General features: G+C 42.1%; 1 protein-coding gene across 1 annotated transcript in view; it reads right to left on the reverse strand.

Annotated features, from left to right (window-relative positions):
• Window positions 1-23,192, reverse strand: part of MATN3 (matrilin 3) — a 35,733-nt gene extending 12,541 nt beyond the window's left edge. The window contains exons 1-2 of the mRNA XM_069726826.1: window positions 22,893-23,192; window positions 4,560-5,129 (exon numbers count right to left, since the gene is read on the reverse strand). Of these exons, the coding sequence (XP_069582927.1) occupies window positions 4,560-5,129; window positions 22,893-23,139 (817 nt within the window). The 5' untranslated portion in view covers window positions 23,140-23,192. The remainder of the gene's footprint in view (window positions 1-4,559; window positions 5,130-22,892) is intronic.
• Between the last annotated feature and the right edge of the window lie 709 nt (window positions 23,193-23,901).

The following is a 23,901-nucleotide window of genomic DNA, read 5'->3' on the forward strand; positions in this document are numbered from 1 at the left end:
AGTGGATGGGGTTTCTAAATCACCCTCACCGTGTAGCAGAAAAATATTGCACAGAATATAGAGCATTCTGTAGATTTAGACATTCGCAGTGTGTTCGTTTTTGTGATTAAAAACTGAAGACTTTCGCAATGTATTTTCCCCTTTGCCGTACATTAGTTGAAAACTGCTGGAGCAAAATTCGCATCTAATGTACACAATTTTTCTAATGCTAAATGTACAAGTGCTCAAAGCAATAGGTGAGCTTTAGGAATATAAAAGACAAAAAAAACATATCTGTACACCTGGATACCATGAACTGCAATCCCTACATCTTATAGCATGTATATATAATACAATAAATAAAATACACAACATCAAGGATTGATACATCAATGGGCAATAAAAAACAATGGTGTATGGATGAAGGAACTGAACAAAAAAATCAGTCCATTAGATACCAACGTCCTCTCCGGGAATTAATGGGTTACAAGAAAAGCATATGCACAGTGTATGTCCCGTAGAAAGACCATAGGTCCACTAAACTACTAGGCATCCATTATTAATTGTACCTTTGGCCTTGCCAAGCTTCAAGATACACATTGTACATAGGACTTTATTGCAGCCCAATAATTCCTGGAGAGGACTTTGGTATCTTATGGGATGACTTTTCTGGTAAGTGGCTTGTCTCTTCAGAGAGGAAGAGGACTAGAACTCTAGTGCCACCTATTGGAAGTTCCAATCCTAACAGTCAATGTCAACCCTTTAACGAGCCTTGTCACATGACTTAGTATAATAGCCAAACCAGAATCTCAACTTGCAGACACTGTGTTTCGGGGTACTGGCCCTCGTCAGTGCAAAGTGGAGATCTGGTTTGGCCGAGAGAGAGGCGTCTGACCGGGATCGAAGAAGTATCGTTTCTCCTTGCGGAGAGTGATATGATAAGCATGTCGAGGTGAGGAGACTTAAAGCCGCAATGCTCCTCTGGGAAATATGCAAATTGTCTCTTCAGAGAGGAAGAGGACTAGAACTCTAGTGCCACCTATAGGAAGTAGCAATCCTAATAGTCAATGTCGACCCTTTAACGAGCCTTGTCACATGACTTAGGATAAGGGTCGACATTGACTGTTAGGATTGCTACTTCCAATAGGTGGCACTAGAGTTCTAGTCCTCTTCCTCTCTGAAGAGACAATCTGCATATTTCCCAGAGGAGCATTGCGGCTTTAAGTCTCCTCACCTCGACATGCTTATCATGTCACTCTCCGCAAGGAGAAACGATACTTCTTGGATCTTGGCAAGCGGCATCATTCATACAGTAATGTGTATTATATATTCATATTGCACATTGTTGTAGGCTCATCCGATGAGGTGGATCCCCTAAGAGCCACAGACCCCGGGCTTTGATGCCGCAAGCAGGAAGACACATGAGCACCGAGGACTTGGCACATTCACAAATCTAAGGAGCAGCAGGACGGATGAAGTGGAACCCAACAGAGATGGAAGCCAGTAAAGCACACCAAACATAGAGGTCTACAGACTCAATCCCAAGAAACAGGTGTGTATCAATGGGCCTTAAATAGGTCTAGGGGAGTTGATGTAATTGATCCACGTTGTGTAACATGCAAAACCTGACTTGGAGCACAACAGACCACCAGATCCAGGAGAAAAGAGAAAAGCTCGGGATACCAAGGACAGGTGTGTAACGAAATCCTTGATGTTATGTACTTTATTTCTTTTGCAATTATCGATGCTATTAGCCTGGTTTTAGATATATATCTAAGGACTGCAGTTTGCGGCACAAAGATACATTTTTTGACTTTTGTAATTCATTTCAAATGATGTATAGGTGTCCGTTTCACCTACTGTTGGGGGTTTACCTCAGTTGTGGAGGCTACAACTAAACATTGAGCTTCAGGAATACTAATGAAATAAAATTCTTGGCTAAGGGTGTTCATAAAACGGAGACAGAATAGGCAGCAGCTATGCAGTCTTTAGAAAAAAGGGGCAGCCCTGGTTTGGACATTCTTCTAAAATGTTAGTGGATGTGAAAACCTGTAGGAGTCCCCATTCCTTGAAAATTGGCCTAAGGATTATGAAATGGGGTCAAAGCAACCACAAGGGCCTTCTGTCCAGGGTGGTAAAGCCAAGCATCATGTTAGTCTCATTTGTTTATTTTGTGTGACCCCCACCTTTCTTTGTATGCGATTGTTCTTGTATCATGTAAAGTTGGTCAGATGAGAAATAAGGAATGAGATGGGAGCATTCAGTGCAGACTGCACATGAAGAAGCAGACTCGTGGGCACTGGCAACTACATTAAAATGTAGATTTCTCATGAAACCTGGAAGATAATCACTAGTGATGAGCGAGTTTTCCAGAGCACGCTCGGATGATCTCCGAGTATTTGGATGTGCTCGGAGATTTAGTTTCTGTCGCCTCAGCTGTATGATTTGAGGCTGCTAGACAGCCTGAGTACATGTGGGGATTGCCTGGTTGTTAGGGAATTCCCACATGTATTCAGGCTGTCTAACAGCCACAAATCGTGCAGCTACTGAGAGAGAAACTAAATCTCCGAGCACATCCAAATAATCAGAGATCACCCGAGCATGCTCGGGAAATCTCGAGTAACGAGTATACTCACTCATCACTAATATCAGGTAACAATCAGGTATGATTACACTGTTCTTCCTGTTCCTTGTATATCGCTCTTAGCAGTTTTTACTGGTGTAGCAAATCCAGGTAGGACTGGGTTAGATTCTAGCACTGCAGGTCTTAATTAGATGCACCTGGCTAGGTTTAAGCAAGAACCACTGCCTGTGTTCACTAGGTGTGCCAGTCTATTGGATGGAGTCAAGTGTGCTGCTGGTGAATGATCAGCAAAAATGTGAGCTGCAGCTGAAAGAGATGTGTTGGGGTCTCTCTCTGAATGAAGACTGCATGGGTCAGCTGAGCAATGGGTTTGTGGGAACTGCAGAGAAACATCAGCAGCCTGTTCAGTGTGAACTGTGCCCAAAGTTGAACATTTTGGTTTAGCACTAGAGGCTACTGATGCTCGGGCTGAGGGAAAAACTTAGACTGGTGGGATTGGGCCTTTCCTGTGTAGGAAGTTTGCTCCAGGAGAAAGGACTGTAATCTGTGCAGGTGAGCACACATTGACATATATGTGCCTGCTGAATAAACTGTCTATTTCGTGTGATACCCTTTTTATTTTTAGAATCCCTTATAGTTTTATGAAAGCAATAAAACTGCACATGTCTGAAACAAACAACATGTCCTGTGTGAACGCTACCTAATGACTACCTGAGAGTGCATACCTACAGGGATTTAAACTTCAGGCAGAAAGAATGTTGCAATTAAGAATTGGTGCAAAGGGGTATGACTTAGCAGAATGATGGAATAGCTTAAAATAGCCATCATGCACTGTTTTGGCAAAAATTATTGCCAAAAAGACAAATGGTGTAAAGGTATCTAAAGATGTACCAAACTGATCATCTCACATGAACCACTGTGATATTTTTGGCACATTTTAAAACTGTCTAAGTTAAGCTTGTGCTGTGTAAAACTTAGACATAATTAGTACATCTGCCCTATAGTCTGTCCGGAAACTATAACTGCAGTAATTCAGGTCCTGGAACAATAATGGGGTCTGCACAAACCCCAATAAGTTTCAATGACTTCAGGAAAGGTGTTCTTTATCGGGCCTGTGTTCTTTTTTTGTAGGAACTGATGGATTAAGGGATACATAGGGCCCATAATGATACTATATTATTTAGATGGAAATGTTCTTTGCCAATTTGGAAGTTTTGGAAATGTGTTCAAAGGTTTTCCTCCAACAAAATCCAAAGATAAAAAAAACAGACTCCATGCATACCATCAGGTATATAAAAAATTAATTTAATTGTCCAAATGACATGATAGGTGACCCGGATATCCAGCTAACATAGAGAAGTAGAAAAGAATATACTATCTTCTACCACTTGATGATCTCAAACCCTATCGGCTACATCGTGTGGAAATGCCCATTTATTTATACACTAGATATCTGGATTCAATCATGTTCCCAGTGTTCCCTCAGAAGGCTAGCTCTGAATGCTGATCTATCTCACTGCTTTTTTTCAAGGATTTCCCAGGGTTTAAGGAAACATTGTGTGTGATATTGCAGATTAACCTCGTTTACCTGAATTTGGTTGAGCGACTACCATACACAACCAAGTGACAGGTAACACGCTGATATTACAATCAAGCAGCCATGTTTTTTTAGTCCGTGCCAACACTTTAACTTTAGACGTACTCCAAATATTCTTCTGTTATCGTGTCTCATACTATCCTAGTTGCTTGTGTGGCCATTGTAAAAATAGAAAGGTTCTTCTTCCTTCATGTTTGGAGAGATGATTACCGACAGGAACTGTTTCTATACTTCTTTTATACATTATTTGATACCCTGACCAGATTTCATTCAACAAAATATTGTCTTTTTCTCTCTATTACATCTCACAAAATTATTGGCTTCTTTTTATTTTTTTACAATTCCCTTGACCACAGATTTTAGCCTAAAATTGGGGTAGATGAGGGAAAGATAACTTACCACAGAGCGTCTCCTTAAACTTTGAGGTGAGCTTTTCAATGACGCCATAAGTTTCCACATAAAATACATGATCATCTAAGGGTTCACTGGCCATCAGTTTAAGAGACTGAATATCTGCTCTGTCTACTCCCACGGCATAGATCTCTATACCAGAGGTCCGTGCCCGGGCAGCTATATCCTGTACCCTGTCTTGAGGCCTGCCATCTGTCACAATGATTGCTACTTTAGGTATCTTGAAGGACACATGGCGAGCGCCTGATTCTTCAGTAAATGCTTCATCTAGGGCTGTCTGAATAGCTAGACCCGTCATGGTGCCAGTGGACAGTGGATTAATCAAGGAGACGGCCTTCTTCATTGCAGCTTTATTAAAGTAGGTCTTCAAGAAGAATTCTGTCTTGACTGTGCTGGCATAGTTTACCACGGCTACCCGAGTTGCACGTTCACCGGTATCTAAAGTATCAATCATGTCTGAAAGGAAGATCTTGACTTTCTCAAACTCCTGAGGACGGACACTGCGGGAACTGTCAATTATGAACACCAGATCCAAGGGCCGGCTCTTACAAGCATTGTCTGTAAAGATAGGAGCCCACAAATACATGTTATAAGAAGCTACAGACATTGGGGCAATTTATTAATTTCAGTCCTAATGACAGGAAGAAACTGTGCCAAATTTATCACGATGGTACACCTTATTAGACACTTATCTCTTCTTCATCACACTTCTTGGCTGGCATACTTTAAAGCAATTTTTTTTGCCAAAAAATAAGTGCAAGTAATTCATAATTTTGGCAAATTTAATGAGTTTTAGTCCCACATGCCTTATTTCTATAGTTTTTGCCGTATTTTGCTTAGTAAAGCTCCTACACTGTACTCTATACATTCCTTCTAAGACTGAAAATAACAATAAAATACACAAAGTGTAACATGCTAGGAGCCCTCCTTGCCCTAAATCATTAAACGGTAATCCCCCCAGACAGAGGAATTGGGGAGTAGAACAGAAATATTGTGCTGGAGTCACGAATGGTGTCGCCTGGGACTCTGTTGGGCGTTTAGATGGGACAACTGAAGTGTGTGGCAGAGGTAAAAGAATTAGCAAAATTAGGCAAAGAAAAGATGAGCAGCATTGACCTACGGTTTGGAAGACTTAAAGGGAACCTGTCACCCCGAAAATCGCGGGTGAGGTAAGCCCACCGGCATCAGGGGCTTATCTACAGCATTCTGTAATGCTGTAGATAAGCCCCCATTGTTACCTGAAAGAGGAGAAAAAGACGTTATATTATACTCACCCAGGGGCGGTCCCGCTGCTGGTCAGGTCGGATGGGCGTCTCTGGTCCGCTGCGGCGCCTCCCATCTTCATTACAAGACGTCCTCTTCTGATCTTCAGCCACGGCTCCGGCGCAGGCGTACTTTGCTCTGCCCTGTTGAGGGCAGACAAAGTACTGCAGTGCGCAGGCGCCGGGCCTCTGATCTTTCCGGCGCCTGCGCACTGCAGTACTATCCTCTGCCCTCAAGAGGGCAGAGCAAAGTACGCCTGCGCCGGAGCCGTGGCTGAAGATCAGAAGAGGACGTCTTGTAATGAAGATGGGAGGCGCCGCAGCGGACCAGAGACACCCATCTGACCTGACCAGCAGCGGGACCGCCCCTGGGTGAGTATAATATAATGTCTTTTTCTCCTTTTTCAGGTAACATCGGGGGCTTATCTACAGCATTACAGAATGCTGCAGATAAGCCCCTGATGCCGGTGGGCTTACCTCACCCGCGATTTTCGGGGTGACAGGTTCCCTTTAACCCCTTCGTGACATGCGCCGTACTAGTACTGCGCTGCCGGCACTGCATTAGTGCCAGCAGCAGTACTAGTACGGCGCACCGATCACCGCGGTCTCGCGCTGAGCGCCGCGGTGATCGGGTGCGGGTGTCAGCTGTATATGACAGCTGACACCCCGCAGCAATGCCCACGATCGGCGCTATCGCCGATCGCGGGCAATTTAACCCCTCTGATGCCGCTGTCAGTAGTGACAGCGGCATAGAGGGGGATCGCGCAGGGACGAGGGCTCCCTGCGCTCTCCCACCGGAGCAACGCAATGAGATCGCGTTGCTCCGGTGACCCGGAAGGAGTCCCCGGATCCAAGATGGCCGCCGGACTCCTTCCGGGTCATGAAGTGACCTGGCTAGCCGGCGCCTGCTGAGAGCAGGCGCTGGAAAGCCAGCTAAGCTGCCTGTCAGATCGTTGATCTGACAGTGTGCTATGCACAGTGTCAGATCAACGATCTGATCTAATACAGATATGTCCCACCCTGGGACAATGTTAGAAAGTAAAAAAAAAAAAATAGAATGTGTAAAAAAAAATTTAAAAAAATCCCCAAATTAAAAAAAAAAAACATTTCCCAATAAATCCATTTATTTATGTAAAAAAAAACCAAAACAATAAATGTACACATATTTGGTATCGGCGCGTCCGTAACGACCCGCTCTATAAAACTATCCCACTAGTTAACCCCTTCAGTGAACACCGCAAAAAAAAAAAAAAAAAAACAAGGCAAAAAACAACGCTTTATTATCATACAGGCGAACAAAAAGTGGAATAACACGCGATCAAAACGACGGATATAAATAACCATGGTACCGCTGAAAACGTCATCTTGTCCCGCAAAAAAAAAGCCACCATACAGCATCATCAGCAGAAAAATAAAAAAGTTATAGCTCTCAGAATAATGCGATGCAAAAACAATTATTTTTTTATATAAAATAGTTTTTATTGTGTAAAACCGCCAAAACATAAAAAAAATTACATAAATGAGGTATCGCTGTAATCGTACTGACCCGAAGAATAAAACTGCTTTATCCATTTTACCACACGTGGAACGGTATAAACGCCCCCCCTAAAAGAAATTCAGGAATAGCTGGTTTTTGTTCATTCCGCCTCCCAAAAATCGGAATAAAAAGCGATCAAAAAATGTCATCTGCCCAAAAATGTTACCAATAAAAACGTCAACTCGTCCCGCAAAAAACAAGACCTCATATGACTCTGTGGGCCAAAATATGGATAAATTATAGCTCTCAAAATGTGGTGATGCAAAAACTATTTTTTGCAATAAAAAGCGTCTTTTAGTGTGTGACAGCTGCCAATCATAAAAATCCGCCAAAAAAAACGCTATAAAAGTAAATCAAACCCCCCTTCATCACCCCCTTAGTTAGGGAAAAATAATAAAATGTAAAAAAATGTATTTATTTCCATTTTCCCATTAGTGCTAGGGTTAGGGCTAGGGTTAGGGCTAGGGCTAGGGTTAGGGCTAGGGTTAGGGCTAGGGCTAGGGTTAGGGCTAGGGTTGGGGTTAGGGTTTCAGTTATAATTGGGGGTTTCCACTGTTTAGGCACATCAGGGGCTCTCCAAATGCGACATGGCGTCCGATCTCAATTCCAGCCAATTCTGCTTTGAAAAAGTAAAACAGGGCTCCTTCCCTTCCGAGTTCTCCTGTGTGCCCAAACAGTGGTTCCCCCCCAACATATGGGGTATCAGCGTTCTCAGGACAAGTTGGAAAACAACTTTTGGGGTCCAATTTGTCCTGTTACCCTTGGGAAAATAAAAACATAGGGGATAAAATATCATTTTCGTGGAAAAAAAAAAAATTTTTATTTTCACGGCTCTGCGTTATAAACTGTAGTGAAACACTTGTTGGTTCAAAGCTCTCACAACACATCTAGATAAGTTCCTTTGGGGGTCTAGTTTCCAATATGGGGTCACTTGTGGGGGGTTTCTGTTTAGGTACATCAGGGGCTCTGCAAATGCAACATGACGCCTGCAGACCAATCCATCTAAGTCTGCATTTCAAATGGCGCTCCTTCCCTTCCGAGCTCTGCCGTGCACCCAAACAGTGGTTCCCCCCAACATATGGGGTATCAGCGTTCTCAGGACAAGTTGGACAACAACTTTTGGGGTCCAATTTGTCCTGTTACCCTTGGGAAAATAAAAACATAGGGGATAAAATATCATTTTCGTGGAAAAAAAATATTTTTTATTTTCACGGCTCTGCGTTATAAACTGTAGTGAAACACTTGTTGGTTCAAAGCTCTCACAACACATCTAGATAAGTTCCTTGGGGGGTCTAGTTTCCAATATGGGGTCACTTGTGGTGGGTTTCTACTGTTTAGGTACATCAGGGGCTCTGCAAATGCAACATGACACCTGCAGTCCATTCCATCTAAGTCTGCATTTCAAACGGTGCTCCTTCCCTTCCGAGCTCTGCCATGCACTCAAACGGTGGTTCCCCCCCACATGTGGGGTATCAGCGTACTCAGGACAAATTGGACAATAACATTTGTGGTCCAATTTCTCCTGTTACCCTTGGAAAAAAAAATTGCGGGCTAAAACATCATTTTGCGGAAAGAAAAAATGATTTTTTAATTTTCACAATGCTACATTCTAAACTTTAGTGAAACAATTGGGGGTTAAAAGTGCTCACCACACATCTAGATAAGTTCCTTAGGGGGTCTTCTTTCCAAAATGGGGTCACTTGTGGGGGGTTTCCACTGTTAAGGCACGTCAGGGGCTCTCCAAATGCGACATGGCGTCCGATCTCAATTCCAGCCAATTTTGCATTGAAAAGTCAAATGGCACTCCTTCCCTTCCGAGCTCTGCCATGCGCTCAAACAGTGGTTTATCCCCATATATGAAGTATCGACGTACTCAGGACAAATTGCACAACAACTTTTGGGGTCCAATTTATCCTTTTACCCTTGGGAAAATAAAAAATTTGGGGCAAAGATCTTTTTTTGTGAAAATTAATATAAATTTTTTTTTACGGCTCTACATTATAAAGTTCTGTGAAGCACTTGGAGGTTCAAAGTGCTCACCACACATCTAGATTAGTTCCTTAGGGGGTCTACTTTCCAAAATGGTGTCACTTGTGGGGGTTTCCACTGTTTAGGCACATCAGGGGCTCTCCAATCGTGACATGGGCTCCGATCTCAATTCCAGCCAATTTTGCATTGAAAAGTCAAATGGCGCTCCTTCCCTTCCGAGCTCTGCCATGTGCCCAAACAGTGGTTTACCCCCACATATGGGGTATCAGCGTACTCAGGACAAATTGTACAACGACTTTTGTGGTCCAATTTCTCCTGTTACCCTTGGTAAAATGAAACAAATTGGACCTGAAGTAAAAATTTTGTGAAAAAAAAGTTAAATGTTCAATTTTTTAAACATTCAAAAAATTCCTGTGAAGCACCTGAAGGGTTAATAAACTTTTTTAATGTGGTTTTGAGTACCTTGAGGGGTGCAGTTTTTAGAATGGTGTCACTTTTGGGCATTTTCTGTCATATAGACCCCTCAAAGTCACTTCAAGTGTGAGGTGGTCCGTAAAAAAATGGTTTTGCAAATTTTGTTGCAAAAATGAGAAATCGCTGGTCAACTTTTAACCCTTATAACGTCCTAACAAAAAAAAATTATGTTTCCAAAATTGTGCTGATGTAAAGCAGACATGTGGGAAATGTTGTTTATTAACTATATTATGTGATATAACTCTCTAATTTAAGGGCATAAAAACTAAGAGTTTGAAAATTGCTAAATTTTCATAATTTCCGACAAATTTTTGTTTTTTTCACAAATAAATGCAAGTCATATCGAAGAAGTTTTACCACTATCATGAAGTACAATATGTCACGAGAAAACAGTGTCAGAATCACCGGGATCCGTTGAAGCGTTTCAGAGTTATGACCTCATAAAGTGACAGTGGTCAGAATTGTAAAAATTGGCCCTGTCACTTAGGTGAAAACAGGCTTTGGGGTGAAGGGGTTAAAGAGGTTTTCCCACAAACAAAAGTTGATTTTAATTAATAGATCTTGGAATAATAACAATTTCCACAATTGGATGTGTTTAAATAAAATGTTCCTGTGCCGAGATAATCTTATAAATGTGCCCCTACTGTGTACTGTGTAATGGCTGTGTCTGACCGTACAGGAACATGGTCTGATTATATCACAGCTCCTGGGCATGGGAGGAAGAAAAAGAGAGTATAGAGACATAACAGCATGGGATCGTAGCCGATTCTTTTTGAAAGGTAAAACGTTTCCCTGCCTGTTTTTAAACAATGTTTTGCTTCAAAGAAAGAATCAGCTGTGATCCCGTGCTGTCCTGTCTGTATACGTTTTCTTCCTCCCCTGCTCAGGAGCTCTGATATGATCAGACCATGTCCCTGCACAGTCAGACACGGCCATTACACAGTACACAGCAGGGGCACATTTATAAGATTATCTCAGCACAGGAACATTTTATTTAAACACATCAAATTGTGGAAATCGTGGAAATTATTATTCCAAGACCTACTGATTAAAATGAACTTTTTTTTGTAGGAAAACCCCTTTAAAGGGAACCTGTCACCCCGTTTTTTGAGATTGAGATATAAATACTGTTAAATAGGGCCTGTGCTGTGCGTTACTATAGTGTATGTAGTGTACCCTGATTCCCCATGTATGCCGAGAAATACATTACCAAAGTCGGCGTTTTCGCATGTCCAAGGTCCGGATTCCCTGTGCCCACGTGAAGACACAGCGCGCGATCTGCGCTGTCATTCCTTTCATCGGTGCGGGCGGCCATCTTCCTGGGGCCGCGCGTGCGCAGATGTAGTGCTCTGCTGCACGGGGCTTCAGGAAAATGGCCGCGGGATGCCGCGCGTGCGCAGAAGAGATCGCGGCGGCCATTTTCCCAAAGCCGAGTTTGCATCTTCACGTGGGCACAAGGAATCCGGACCTTGGACATGCGCACACCACTACGCCACCAACGGAAACCTGGGGAAGAAAAGAACGCTGTGAACACGCCCACCTGACCAGACCAGCCTGATTGACAGGCGAAAACGCCGACTTTGGTAATGTATTTCTCGGCATACATGGGGAATCAGGGTACACTACATACACTATAGTAACGCACAGCACAGGCCCTATTTAACAGTATTTATATCTCAATCTCAAAAAACGGGGTGACAGGTTCCCTTTAAGGTTAGTTTTACCCATACTTGCCTTTTTTTAATGGTTTTGCAGAAGATTCCAGAAACCATGAAGCAAAACCGTGTCCTCTTTACAGGCCATGCCCCTTCTCTGCCCCATTTTCCCCTCCATTAATATGCATCTCTTCACCATGGCTCAGTCTGAGGATGACATATGCTTCATCTATGGATAGTCAAGTCATGGTTGCAAGGAAATAATGGTTCATTCTAGAATTCCGACAGATATTTTTGGAAGACAGTCAGCACCGAAAACAATAAGGTGATGTCCAAGAGATATACATTGAGCACCAAGGCTGAGAAGTTTCAATCTGAACTAGAATCTAAAGGCTCATTTATAATGCTTGATTATCGTCGTAACAAGTGTTCCAAGGACCGCTCATTTCCCATTAATAGCGCAGTCTAAACAGGCTGCAAATCACTCGATGAGCAAGCAAATTACATATTTCCTGGTAAGAATTGTATTTTTCTTTGCACAAAAGTTCATTGTTCTCGGCAGCGCATCATCCAGTGTAAACAGGTCTCGCGCTACTGAGAACAATTTTCACTGAGCGATCTATTGCAGCCTGTGTAAACTGGCCGATGTGCAAGAACAATATGTGGTCCCTTTGCGGCCCAATAGCTCATCATAATGCACAATTCCATCTGCTTTTGTAGGCATGCATGTGACTGGGGCGCATGGCAGCGATGTCATGTGCTACTGTCACTTGCACACTGAAGTCAGCTGTTAGCTTCAAAAGAGGACGCCACGCAGCGGGGGATTGGAGGGAAGGTATGTTTTTTTTCTATACATTAAAGGGACACTGTCACCTGAATTTGGAGGTAACAATCTTCAGCCATGGAGGCGGGGTTTTCGGGTGTTTGATTCACCCTTTCCTTACCCGCTGGCTGCATGCTGGCTGCAATATTGTGAAGTTCATTCTCTGTCCTCCATAGTACACGCCTGGGCAAGGCAAGATTACATAGTAACATAGTAACATAGTAACATAGTTAGTAAGGCCGAAAAAAGACATTTGTCCATCCAGTTCAGCCTATATTCCGTCATAATAAATCCCCAGATCTACGTCCTTTTACAGAACCTAATAATTGTATGATACAATATTGTTCTGCTCCAGGAAGACATCCAGGCCTCTCTTGAACCCCTCGACTGAGTTCGCCATCACCACCTCCTCAGGCAAGCAATTCCAGATTCTCACTGCCCTAACAGTAAAGAATCCTCTTCTATGTTGGTGCAAAAACCTTCTCTCCTCCAGACGCAAAGAATGCCCCCTTGTGCCCGTCACCTTCCTTGGTATAAACAGATCCTCAGCGAGATATTTGTATTGTCCCCTTATATACTTATACATGGTTATTAGATCGCCCCTCAGTCGTCTTTTTTCTAGACTAAATAATCCTAATTTCGCTAATCTATCTGGGTATTGTAGTTCTCCCATCCCCTTTATTAATTTTGTTGCCCTCCTTTGTACTCTCTCTAGTTCCATTATATCCTTCCTGAGCACCGGTGCCCAAAACTGGACACAGTACTCCATGTGCGGTCTAACTAGGGATTTGTACAGAGGCAGTATAATGCTCTCATCATGTGTATCCAGACCTCTTTTAATGCACCCCATGATCCTGTTTGCCTTGGCAGCTGCTGCCTGGCACTGGCTGCTCCAGGTAAGTTTATCATTAACTAGGATCCCCAAGTCCTTCTCCCTGTCAGATTTACCCAGTGGTTTCCCGTTCAGTGTGTAATGGTGATATTGATTCCTTCTTCCCATGTGTATAACCTTACATTTATCATTGTTAAACCTCATCTGCCACCTTTCAGCCCAAGTTTCCAACTTATCCAGATCCATCTGTAGCAGAATACTATCTTCTCTTGTATTAACTGCTTTACATAGTTTTGTATCATCTGCAAATATCGATATTTTACTGTGTAAACCTTCTACCAGATCATTAATGAATATGTTGAAGAGAACAGGTCCCAATACTGACCCCTGCGGTACCCCACTGGTCACAGCGACCCAGTTAGAGACTATACCATTTATAACCACCCTCTGCTTTCTATCACTAAGCCAGTTACTAACCCATTTACACACATTTTCCCCCAGACCAAGCATTCTCATTTTGTGTACCAACCTCTTGTGCGGCACGGTATCAAACGCTTTGGAAAAATCGAGATATACCACGTCCAATGACTCACCGTGGTCCAGCCTATAGCTTACCTCTTCATAAAAATTGATTAGATTGGTTTGACAGGAGCGATTTCTCATAAACCCATGCTGATATGGAGTTAAACAGTTATTCTCATTGAGATAATCCAGAATAACATCCCTCAGAAACCCTTCAAATATTTTACCAACAATAGAGGTTAGACTTACTGGCCTATAATTTCCAGGTTCACTTTTAGAGCCCTTTTTGAATATTGGCACCACATTTGCTATGCGCCAGTCCTGCGGAACAGACCCTGTCGCTATAGAGTCCCTAAAAATAAGAAATAATGGTTTATCTATTACATTACTTAGTTCCCTTAGTACTCGTGGGTGTATGCCATCCGGACCCGGAGATTTATCTATTTTAATCTTATTTAGCCGGTTTCGCACCTCTTCTTGGGTTAGATTGGTGACCCTTAATATAGGGTTTTCATTGTTTCTTGGGATTTCACCTAGCATTTCATTTTCCACCGTGAATACCGTGGAGAAGAAGGTGTTTAATATGTTAGCTTTTTCCTCGTCATCTACAACCATTCTTTCCTCACTATTTTTTAAGGGGCCTACATTTTCAGTTTTTATTCTTTTACTATTGATATAGTTGAAGAACAGTTTGGGATTAGTTTTACTCTCCTTAGCAATGTGCTTCTCTGTTTCCTTTTTGGCAGCTTTAATTAGTTTTTTAGATAAAGTATTTTTCTCCCTATAGTTTTTTAGAGCTTCAATGGTGCCATCCTGCTTTAGTAGTGCAAATGCTTTCTTTTTACTGTTAATTGCCTGTCTTACTTCTTTGTTTAGCCACATTGGGTTTTTCCTATTTCTAGTCCTTTTATTCCCACAAGGTATAAACCGCTTACACTGCCTATTTAGGATGTTCTTAAACATTTCCCATTTATTATCTGTATTCTCATTTCTGAGGATATTGTCCCAGTCTACCAGATTAAGGGCATCTCTAAGCTGTTCAAACTTTGCCTTCCTAAAGTTCAATGTTTTTGTGACTCCCTGACAAGTCCCCCTAGTGAAAGACAGGTGAAACTGTACAATATTGTGGTCGCTATTTCCTAGATGCCCAACCACCTGCAGATTTGTTATTCTGTCAGGTCTATTAGATAGTATTAGGTCTAAAAGTGCTGCTCCTCTGGTTGGATTCTGCACCAATTGTGAAAGATAATTTTTCTTGGTTATTAGCAGAAACCTGTTGCCTTTATGGGTTTCACAGGTTTCTGTTTCCCAGTTAATATCCGGGTAGTTAAAGTCCCCCATAACCAGGACCTCATTATGGGTTGCAGCTTCATCTATCTGCTTTAGAAGTAGACTTTCCATGCTTTCTGTTATATTTGGGGGTTTGTAACAGACCCCAATGAGAATTTTGTTACCATTTTTCCCTCCATGAATTTCAACCCATATGGACTCGACATCTTCATTCCCTTCGCTAATATCCTCCCTTAAAGTGGACTTTAGACAAGACTTTACATAGAGACAAACCCCTCCTCCTCTCCGATTTTTACGATCCTTTCTAAACAGACTGTAACCCTGTAAGTTAACTGCCCAGTCATAGCTTTCATCTAACCATGTCTCGGTTATTCCCACTATGTCAAAGTTACCTGTAGATATTTCTGCTTCTAGTTCTTCCATCTTGTTTGTCAGGCTTCTGGCGTTTGCGAGCATGCAGTTTAGAGGATTTTGTTTTGTTCCAATCTCCTCACTGTGGATTGTTTTAGAAATGTTCTTACCTCCCTTCTGAGTATGTTTACATTACAGGCATGTACTACGGAGGACAGAGAATGAACTTCAATCCAATATTGCAGCCAGCATGCAGCCAGCGGGTAAGGAAAGAGTGAATCAAAAACCCCAAAACCCCGCCTCCATGGCTGAAGATTGTTCCCTCCAAATTCAGGTGACAGTGTCCCTTTAACCCCTTCATGACCGGGGGATTTTTCATTTTTCCGTGTTCGTTTTTCGCTCCCCTCCTTCCCAGAGCCATAACTTTTTTATTTTTCCGTCAATGTGGCCATGTGAGGGCTTATTTTTTGCGGGACGAGTTGTACTTTTGAACAACATCATTGGTTTTAGCATGTCGTGTACTAGAAAACGGGAAAAAAATTCCAAGTGCGGTGAAATTGCAAAAAAAGTGCAATCCCACATTGGTTTTTTGTTTGGCTTTTTTGCTAGGTTCACTAAATGCTAAAAATGACCTGCCATTATGATTCTCCAGGTCATTACGAGTCCATAGACACCAAACATGACTAGGTTATTTTTTATCTAAGTGGTGAAAAAAAATTCCAAACTTTGCTAAAAAAAAAAAAAATTGCGCCATTTTCCGATACTCGTAGCGTCTCCATTTTTCATCATCTGGGGTCGGTTGAGGGCTTATTTTTTGCGTGCCGAGATGACGTTTTTAATGATAGCATTTCGGTGCAGATACGTTCTTTTGATTGCCCGTTATTGCATTTTAATGCAATGTCGCGGCGACCAAAAAAACGTAATTCTGGCGTTTCGAGTTTTTTTCCCGCTACGCTGTTTAGCGATCAGGTTAATACTTTTTTTTATTTGATAGATCGGGCAATTCTGAGCGCGGCGATACCAAATATGCGTAGATTTGATATTTTTTTTATTGATTTATTTTGATTGGGGCGAAAGGGGGGTGATTTAAACTTTTATGTTTTTTTTATTTTTTTCACATTTTTTTAAACTTTTTTTTAAAACTTTTGCCATGCTTCAATAGCCTCCATGAGAGGCTAGAAGCAGGCACAACTCGATCGGCTCTGCTACATAGCAGCGATCTGCTGATCGCTGCTATGTAGCAGAATTGCACGTGTGCTGTGAGCGCCGACCACAGGGTGGCGCTCACAGCGACGGGCAATCAGTAACCATAGAGGTCTCAAGGACCTCTATGGTTACCATTCACAAGCATCGCCGACCCCCGATCATGTGACGGGGGTCGGCGATGACGTCATTTCCGGCCGCCCGGCCGGAAGCGGTAGTTAAATGCCGCTGTCTGCGTTTGACAGCGGCATTTAACTAGTTAATAGGTGTGGGCAGATCGCGATTCTGCCCGCGCCTATTACGGGCACATGTCAGCTGTTCAAAACAGCTGACATGTCCCGGCTTTGGTGCGGGCTCACCGCGGAGCCCTGCATCAAAGCAGGGGAGCCGGCATCGGACGGTATAGTACGTCCGATGCCGGTAAGGGGTTAAAGAACAGTGGCAGAATATGAAATCCCTTTAGATATTTGCAGACAGCTATTAAGTCTCCTCTTAGTCTTCTTTTTTGCTTCTCTTAATATATCCTAGAACTGTGTTTGCCTTTCTGGCTGCTGCATCACACTGTTGACTCGTGTAGTCTGTGATTAGTATACCAAAGTCTTTTTCACACGTGCTGTTGCGTAGTTCTATTCCTCCCATTCTGTAGATGTAATTTACTTTTTCCTTGCTCAGATGTACAATCTTGCATTTCTCCCTGTTAAACACCATTCTATTAGTTGCTGCCCATTGTTCAAACTTATATAGAACCTTCTGGATCCTTTCTCTGTCTTCTCTAGTGTTAGCTATCCCTCCTAAGTTTGCATGGTCTGCAAATTTGATCAGTTTACCTTCAGTTCCCTTATCTGAACCATTTATAAAAATGTTGAACACTAGGGTCAGGACAGAGCCTTGTGGTACCGCACTTTAAAAAATCTTCCAATTGCATGTGTATCCATTTATTGACACTCTTTGAGTACAATTACTGAGCCAGTTATGAATCCACCTAACTGTAGCCTTATCAATCCCATACTTAGTCATTTTTTCAATGAGGATAGTATGAGATACTTTATCAAATGATTTACTGAAGTCGAGACATACTATATCTACCACATTTCCCTGATCCACCTAGTCAGTGATTCCACCATAGAAGGAAATTAGATTAGTCTGGCATGACTTGTTTGCTACAAACTCATGCTGGCTCTGGTTAATTACGGTGTTCTTATCCAAGTACTTATTAGTATAGAAAAATAGGAGACAAAAAAAGCGCAAATAGGGTCTTATCCCCAGGATTGTTTCTAATCAATAGTGAGAGAACTGCTCACCTGATGGTACACAGTAAAGGCGTGTAGATATCTTTGTGTGGAAACTTCCTGAAGAAGAAGCCATGAGCTTCGAAACGCGTTGAATAAACCACCCGAACATCTTACAAGTATATCTGGATCTATTATTTGTCGCAGCAGCGCGGATGTAATCCACATTTCATTTATTAGAACGGTATCCAAGTACTTACACACATGTTTAATAATTTGTACAAAGATCTTTCCTGGTATAGAAGTAAGGCCTGTAATGTCCTGGCTCCATTTTCTTTCCTTTTTTGAAGATAGGGACAACTTTTGCCCTTCTTCAATCTTCTGGGACTTCTCCTGTTCTCCAGGATTTTTCAAAGATTCTGACTAGTGGTTCTGCAATTTCCTCTGCTAACTCTTACAGTACCCTAGGGTGTAATTCATCTGGTCCAGGATATTTAAATTCATGTAAATAAGCTAAGTGTTCCCTCACCATCTGTTTATAGATAGTGTGGATTCTTTTAATCCTTCAATGGCACTGTGAAGTTGATGTTACCAGGATGGGGTCCAGGATAAGGGACATATATATCTGGATAGGGGATATATATAACAGGTTGGGACGAGGAAGGGGAACATATATTCCAGGATAGATGACGCATATATACACAACAGGATGGGGGACATAGGTATCAGAATGGAGGACATACAGGTCCTTCTCAAAAAATTAGCATATAGTGTTAAATTTCATTATTTACCATAATGTAATGATTACAATTAAACTTTCATATATTATAGATTCATTATCCACCAACTGAAATTTGTCAGGTCTTTTATTGTTTTAATACTGATGATTTTGGCATACAACTCCTGATAACCTAAAAAACCTGTCTCAGTAAATTAGCATATCAAGAAAAGGTTCTCTAAACGACCTATTACCCTAATCTTCTGAATCAACTAATTAACTCTAAACACATGCAAAAGATACCTGAGGCTTTTATAAACTCCCTGCCTGGTTCATTACTCAAAACCCCCATCATGGGTAAGACTAGCGACCTGACAGATGTCAAGGAGGCCATCATTGACACCCTCAAGCAAGAGGGTAAGACCCAGAAAGAAATTTCTCAACAAATAGGCTGTTCCCAGAGTGCTGTATCAAGGCACCTCAATGGTAAGTCTGTTGGAAGGAAACAATGTGGCAGAAAACGCTGTACAACGAGAAGAGGAGACCGGACCCTGAGGAAGATTGTGGAGAAGGACCGATTCCAGACCTTGGGGAACCTGAGGAAGCAGTGGACTGAGTCTGGTGTGGAAACATCCAGAGCCACCGTGCACAGGCGTGTGCAGGAAATGGGCTACAGGTGCCGCATTCCCCAGGTAAAGCCACTTTTGAACCATAAACAGCGGCAGAGGCGCCTGACCTGGGCTACAGAGAAGCAGCACTGGACTGTTGCTAAGTGGTCCCAAGTACTTTTTTCTGATGAAAGCAAATTTTGCATGTCATTCGGAAATCAAGGTGCCAGAGTCTGGAGGAAGACTGGGGAGAAGGAAATGCCAAAATGCCTGAAGTCCAGTGTCAAGTACCCACAGTCAGTGATGGTGTGGGGTGCCATGTCAGCTGCTGGTGTTGGTCCACTGTGTTTCATCAAGGGCAGGGTCAATGCAGCTAGCTATCAGGAGATTTTGAAGCACTTCATGCTTCCATCGGCTGAAATGCTTTATGGAGATGAAGATTTCATTTTTCAGCACGACCTGGCACCTGCTCACAGTGCCAAAACCACTTGTAAATGGTTTACTGACCGTGGTATTACTGTGCTCAATTGGCCTGCCAACTCTCCTGACCTGAACCCCATAGAGAATCTGTGGGATATTGTGAAGAGAAAGTTGAGAGACGCAAGACCCAACACTCTGGATGAGCTTAAGGCCGCTATTGAAGCATCCTGGGCCTCCATAACATCTCAGCAGTGTCACAGGCTGATTGCCTCCATGCCACGCCGCATTGAAGCAGTCATTTCTGCCAAAGGATTCCCGACCAAGTATTGAGTGCATAACTGAACATTATTATTTGATGGTTTTTTTGTTTGTTATTAAAAAACACTTTTATTTGATTGGATGGGTGAAATATGCTAATTTATTGAGACAGGTTTTTTGGGTTATCAGGAGTTGTATGCCAAAATCATCAGTATTAAAACAATAAAAGACCTGACAAATTTCAGTTGGTGGATAATGAATCTATAATATATGAAAGTTTAATTGTAATCATTACATTATGGTAAATAATGAAATTTAACACTATATGCTAATTTTTTGAGAAGGACCTGTATATATAAATCAGGATGGAGGACATTTATACATGCCAGGATAGGGGTCCCAGTCCAAATCTTGCACTAGGGGCCATCAGACTCTAGTTACGCCGCTGTGGGAGATCACCGTGACTCTAGTGGTGCCGGGTTGGGACACAGAGCAGTGAAGCTGGCAGTCAGCCCTTCCACATACGTTGGACAGTGGAGGGACCTCTGGGAGCTGCATTATCCGCATGGTGTTCACAGCTCCTCCATCAATCAGGACTGTTTGCTTCTTGAGCTCAATGCAAACATTTACCCTATGAAGGAAACTTGGCTATCCTGGAGCTGTACTGTCTATGTTTGCTCAGGCATTAAATGCATCCTCCTTTCTTTACGCTTTTTACCTTTTTACTTTTAAAATATAGCTCTATACTAACATTATATTAGTTTACACATGGCAGCTATATAATAGCCTGTGTGTGGACCCTTACAAAATACCTTTAAATACTCCTTAAAAAAATAATTAGCACATTTTAAGGGTCTGTCTGGTTTTGAAAGCCCCTTTTCAATGTAAAGTTTCAACATCATGGAAGGAAGGTTCCTGTGCAAGTCCTCTTGTAATGATTGGATTGGAAAGAAACTAAAAATGTGTATCCCTGTGGAGGACCCAGCGTGTCCCATTGATTTTAGTAAGCACCCTGTAATGCCTTGTTTTGCCCGTGGTGGCGCTGTCGTGAAATTGAACACCTGCTACCAGGTTCCGCCAGCTGATCGCTTGGGTCTCAAACTTGTAAATCAATTGAAATGCAATTGTAAAAAGTTAAAAAAAAAAAAAAAAAACTCGGAGGGTCTCTTGTTCCTCATTTATTAGCCAGAGACAACAACAAAGAGTGTCTCTCGCTCAGGACAACCTGGAAGGTCTTTAGATTATTTATATACAATTGTGATTCTGCGATTAGCTTATTATTGAGGGCACTTCTAACTAAAAAGGTGTTGCCCAAAGTAGACAATCCCTTTAAGGCCAATGGTCTTAATTGGACCAATAACAGAGCTTGTAAGAGTTTTATTAAAAATAAAAAGATGAGAAATGGGAAATTATATTGTGCTCCTCCCCTCCCTATCACCGATCTATGGACCCCATTTATCAGAATTAACTGGCTTTATTGCCCATTGCAACCAATCACTGCAGGTTAAGAAATTAATGCTGAGCTGTGATTGGTTACAATGGGCAACAAGAACAGTTTTATGGCCAAAAAATAAGGACCAGCAGAAAATGTTAGGTAAAATGTGTTTTCAGTGAATACAGACTCCTGGAGTCTGGGTGTAGCTATTACAGTACACTGGTGCGAAGTTATTCACCAAGAGCAGAGTTGGGGCAATTGTAATTGTGCGTTTGTGGTTTTTAGCACATACAGCCTTAGATTGAATGAAGGGCGGCTACTCTCATACAGAAAGGTCGGTCTGGAGGAAAGCTACTCATATAGTATATACTTGACAGCATTTAAAGGGAATCTTTTGCGCGTTTTTTTCTACCTAATCTGAGAGCAGCATGATGTAGGGGCAGAGACCCTGATTCCAGCGATATGTTACTTACTGGGCTGCATGGTGTAGTTTTTATAAAATCATTGTTTTATCAGCAGATTATTAAAGGACTAGAAAACCCGCTGCCAGGTAGTCCAACCACGCCCCCCACCACCGATTGGCAGCTTTTTGTCCAAGCACAGTGAATACAGATAGCAGCCAATCAGCGGAGTGGGCGGGGTTATACAGAGCTCAGCATTCAGAGAACTGGTAGATCTGCAGCGGAGAAAACAGTATTTAATAAAGACTGCTTCCTCAATAAAGTAAGTGATATATCGCTGGAATCAGAGTGTCTGTCTCTACATCATGCTGCTCTCAGATGGGGTAGCAAAAACCTGCTAATAGATTCCCTTTAAAAGGACATTTGTTTTGCAGTGATTAAGGATGTTTCCACAGAAAATGCAATGCATGCCTTATAGGCGGAGTTCCTCTACTGGAGCCCTCACCCATTAGGGAAAATAGGGGCTCCCTGACACCCCATCCATCAGGTGGGTCAGCACCATCCGGCCACAAACTGGAGAGGTGGACATTTCATATAATTTTTTTTAGGTGAAAATACCCTTTCAAGGACTGTCAAGTATTGAATATATATTCAAGTTAAGCAAAGAAGTATAGAATCCTTCTAGTCAGACTTATTATTTGTCAAAAAGTCTAAGCTCTGCCATTTTCTCAATTCTTCTTTGTCTTATATGTAAATAAAATAAATATATATATATTAGGTTGACCTTACTAGTATTAGAGAATATTTGTAAAGAAAATGTACATAATATACTGTATATATGGTATATTATAAAAATATACATATTAGGTTGACTTATTAGCATTTGAGAATAATTCTATATATTCTCAATGGATGTTTTGAAAATTATCTTAACAGTTTAATCTAAGGACAAATAAAATACACAATGTTCGACAACCTATAAGTAATGTAAAGTTACGGTATATATTATATTCCCTCTGAAAAAAAAAAAATATATATATATATATATATACACACACACACATTTTTTTTTTTCAGAGGTAATTTAAATAGGTCAGCAAATTTCTACCAAATTTTAGAAAAAAAATCCAATTTATAAAATGAATCGTCCCTTATTCTCTGGGCGCTGGAAATTTGTGAGCCACTTAACGAGTTGGCAAAATTAATTTCTGGTGGAAATTCAGCTCATGGCTTCATTGTATCTGCTTGGCTAAACTCAAATTAAACTTTATTAGTAAATCGGAATGTAACTTCATATTAATGGGATGCTCCTACCTGTCGGCTGGTTCACTTGGAGGGTCCGGGTGTCGGGCTTGGGGCGCACATTTGCCGTGTGTGGAGGGCTGGCCAATATTCCGGGTCTGGGCACCACCACTGGTAATACTGCGCTGCCATGAACCATTGGAGGTAACATGTAGCTGTTATGGATGGGGTATCCGTACATCCTGTAGTGGGTCCCATGAACACCCACCAGCAAAAAGCCAAATGTATAAAGTAGAGCCCTGCTCAAAAACAGATCCATGCTGAGGACACGCAGAAGTCCAGGATCTGTGGCTGCAAACTGCTGCAAGGAGATAGTGTCTGCAGAGATGTCTGCCAGGTGTCAGCACCCACCACGGGAAATCCCACCCACTCTGCTCCTCTCCTGCCTCCCACCCTGTACTGTCAGGCTGACCCCCTATACAGAGGCTCCAATTGATGCACAGAATCACCACTTTCCAAAAATTGCATTAAAAAACAAATACATGAAGGACAGATTCCTGGAAAGAGCAGTGCACTTTCTGACATTTAAGAAGAAGTTTTCCAGATCTATATAAATAAAGCTAAACCAGTTAAATAAAAAAATAAGAATCAATCCTGAATCTCCCGAAAGGGACCCCCCGCAGATCGCACTACAGCGCCTCCTCAGTTCCCATCGCCACGTGTTGGAAATGGTAGGAAACAGGGGCAGATTGGGACTAAAAATTCAGCCCTGCCATTCGAAAGCGCACAGGGCCATGCCGCACCCCACTCCCCCAGATCGGATGAAAATTATCCCCAGACCATAAACAAATGTTACCAGCATCTACAGTAGTGATAATACCATCATAATTAACTTTACTCAAACCCACTGTACTAAGACTGATATCCCCACCAGTGACCACATAATGGTAATATCAGGTCCGCTCCAGAGCTCTGCGAACAATGTGTGTGTACTGTACTGGTTCTCAGCAGTGACGTCTCGCTGACCGCAGTCCTTCACTTTCCCTTTTTGTTCTCTTTCAGCTCAGACCACCATAACCAC

This window comes from Ranitomeya imitator, chromosome 5 (genome assembly GCF_032444005.1).
Source record: "Ranitomeya imitator isolate aRanImi1 chromosome 5, aRanImi1.pri, whole genome shotgun sequence".
Lineage (NCBI taxonomy): Eukaryota > Metazoa > Chordata > Amphibia > Anura > Dendrobatidae > Ranitomeya > Ranitomeya imitator.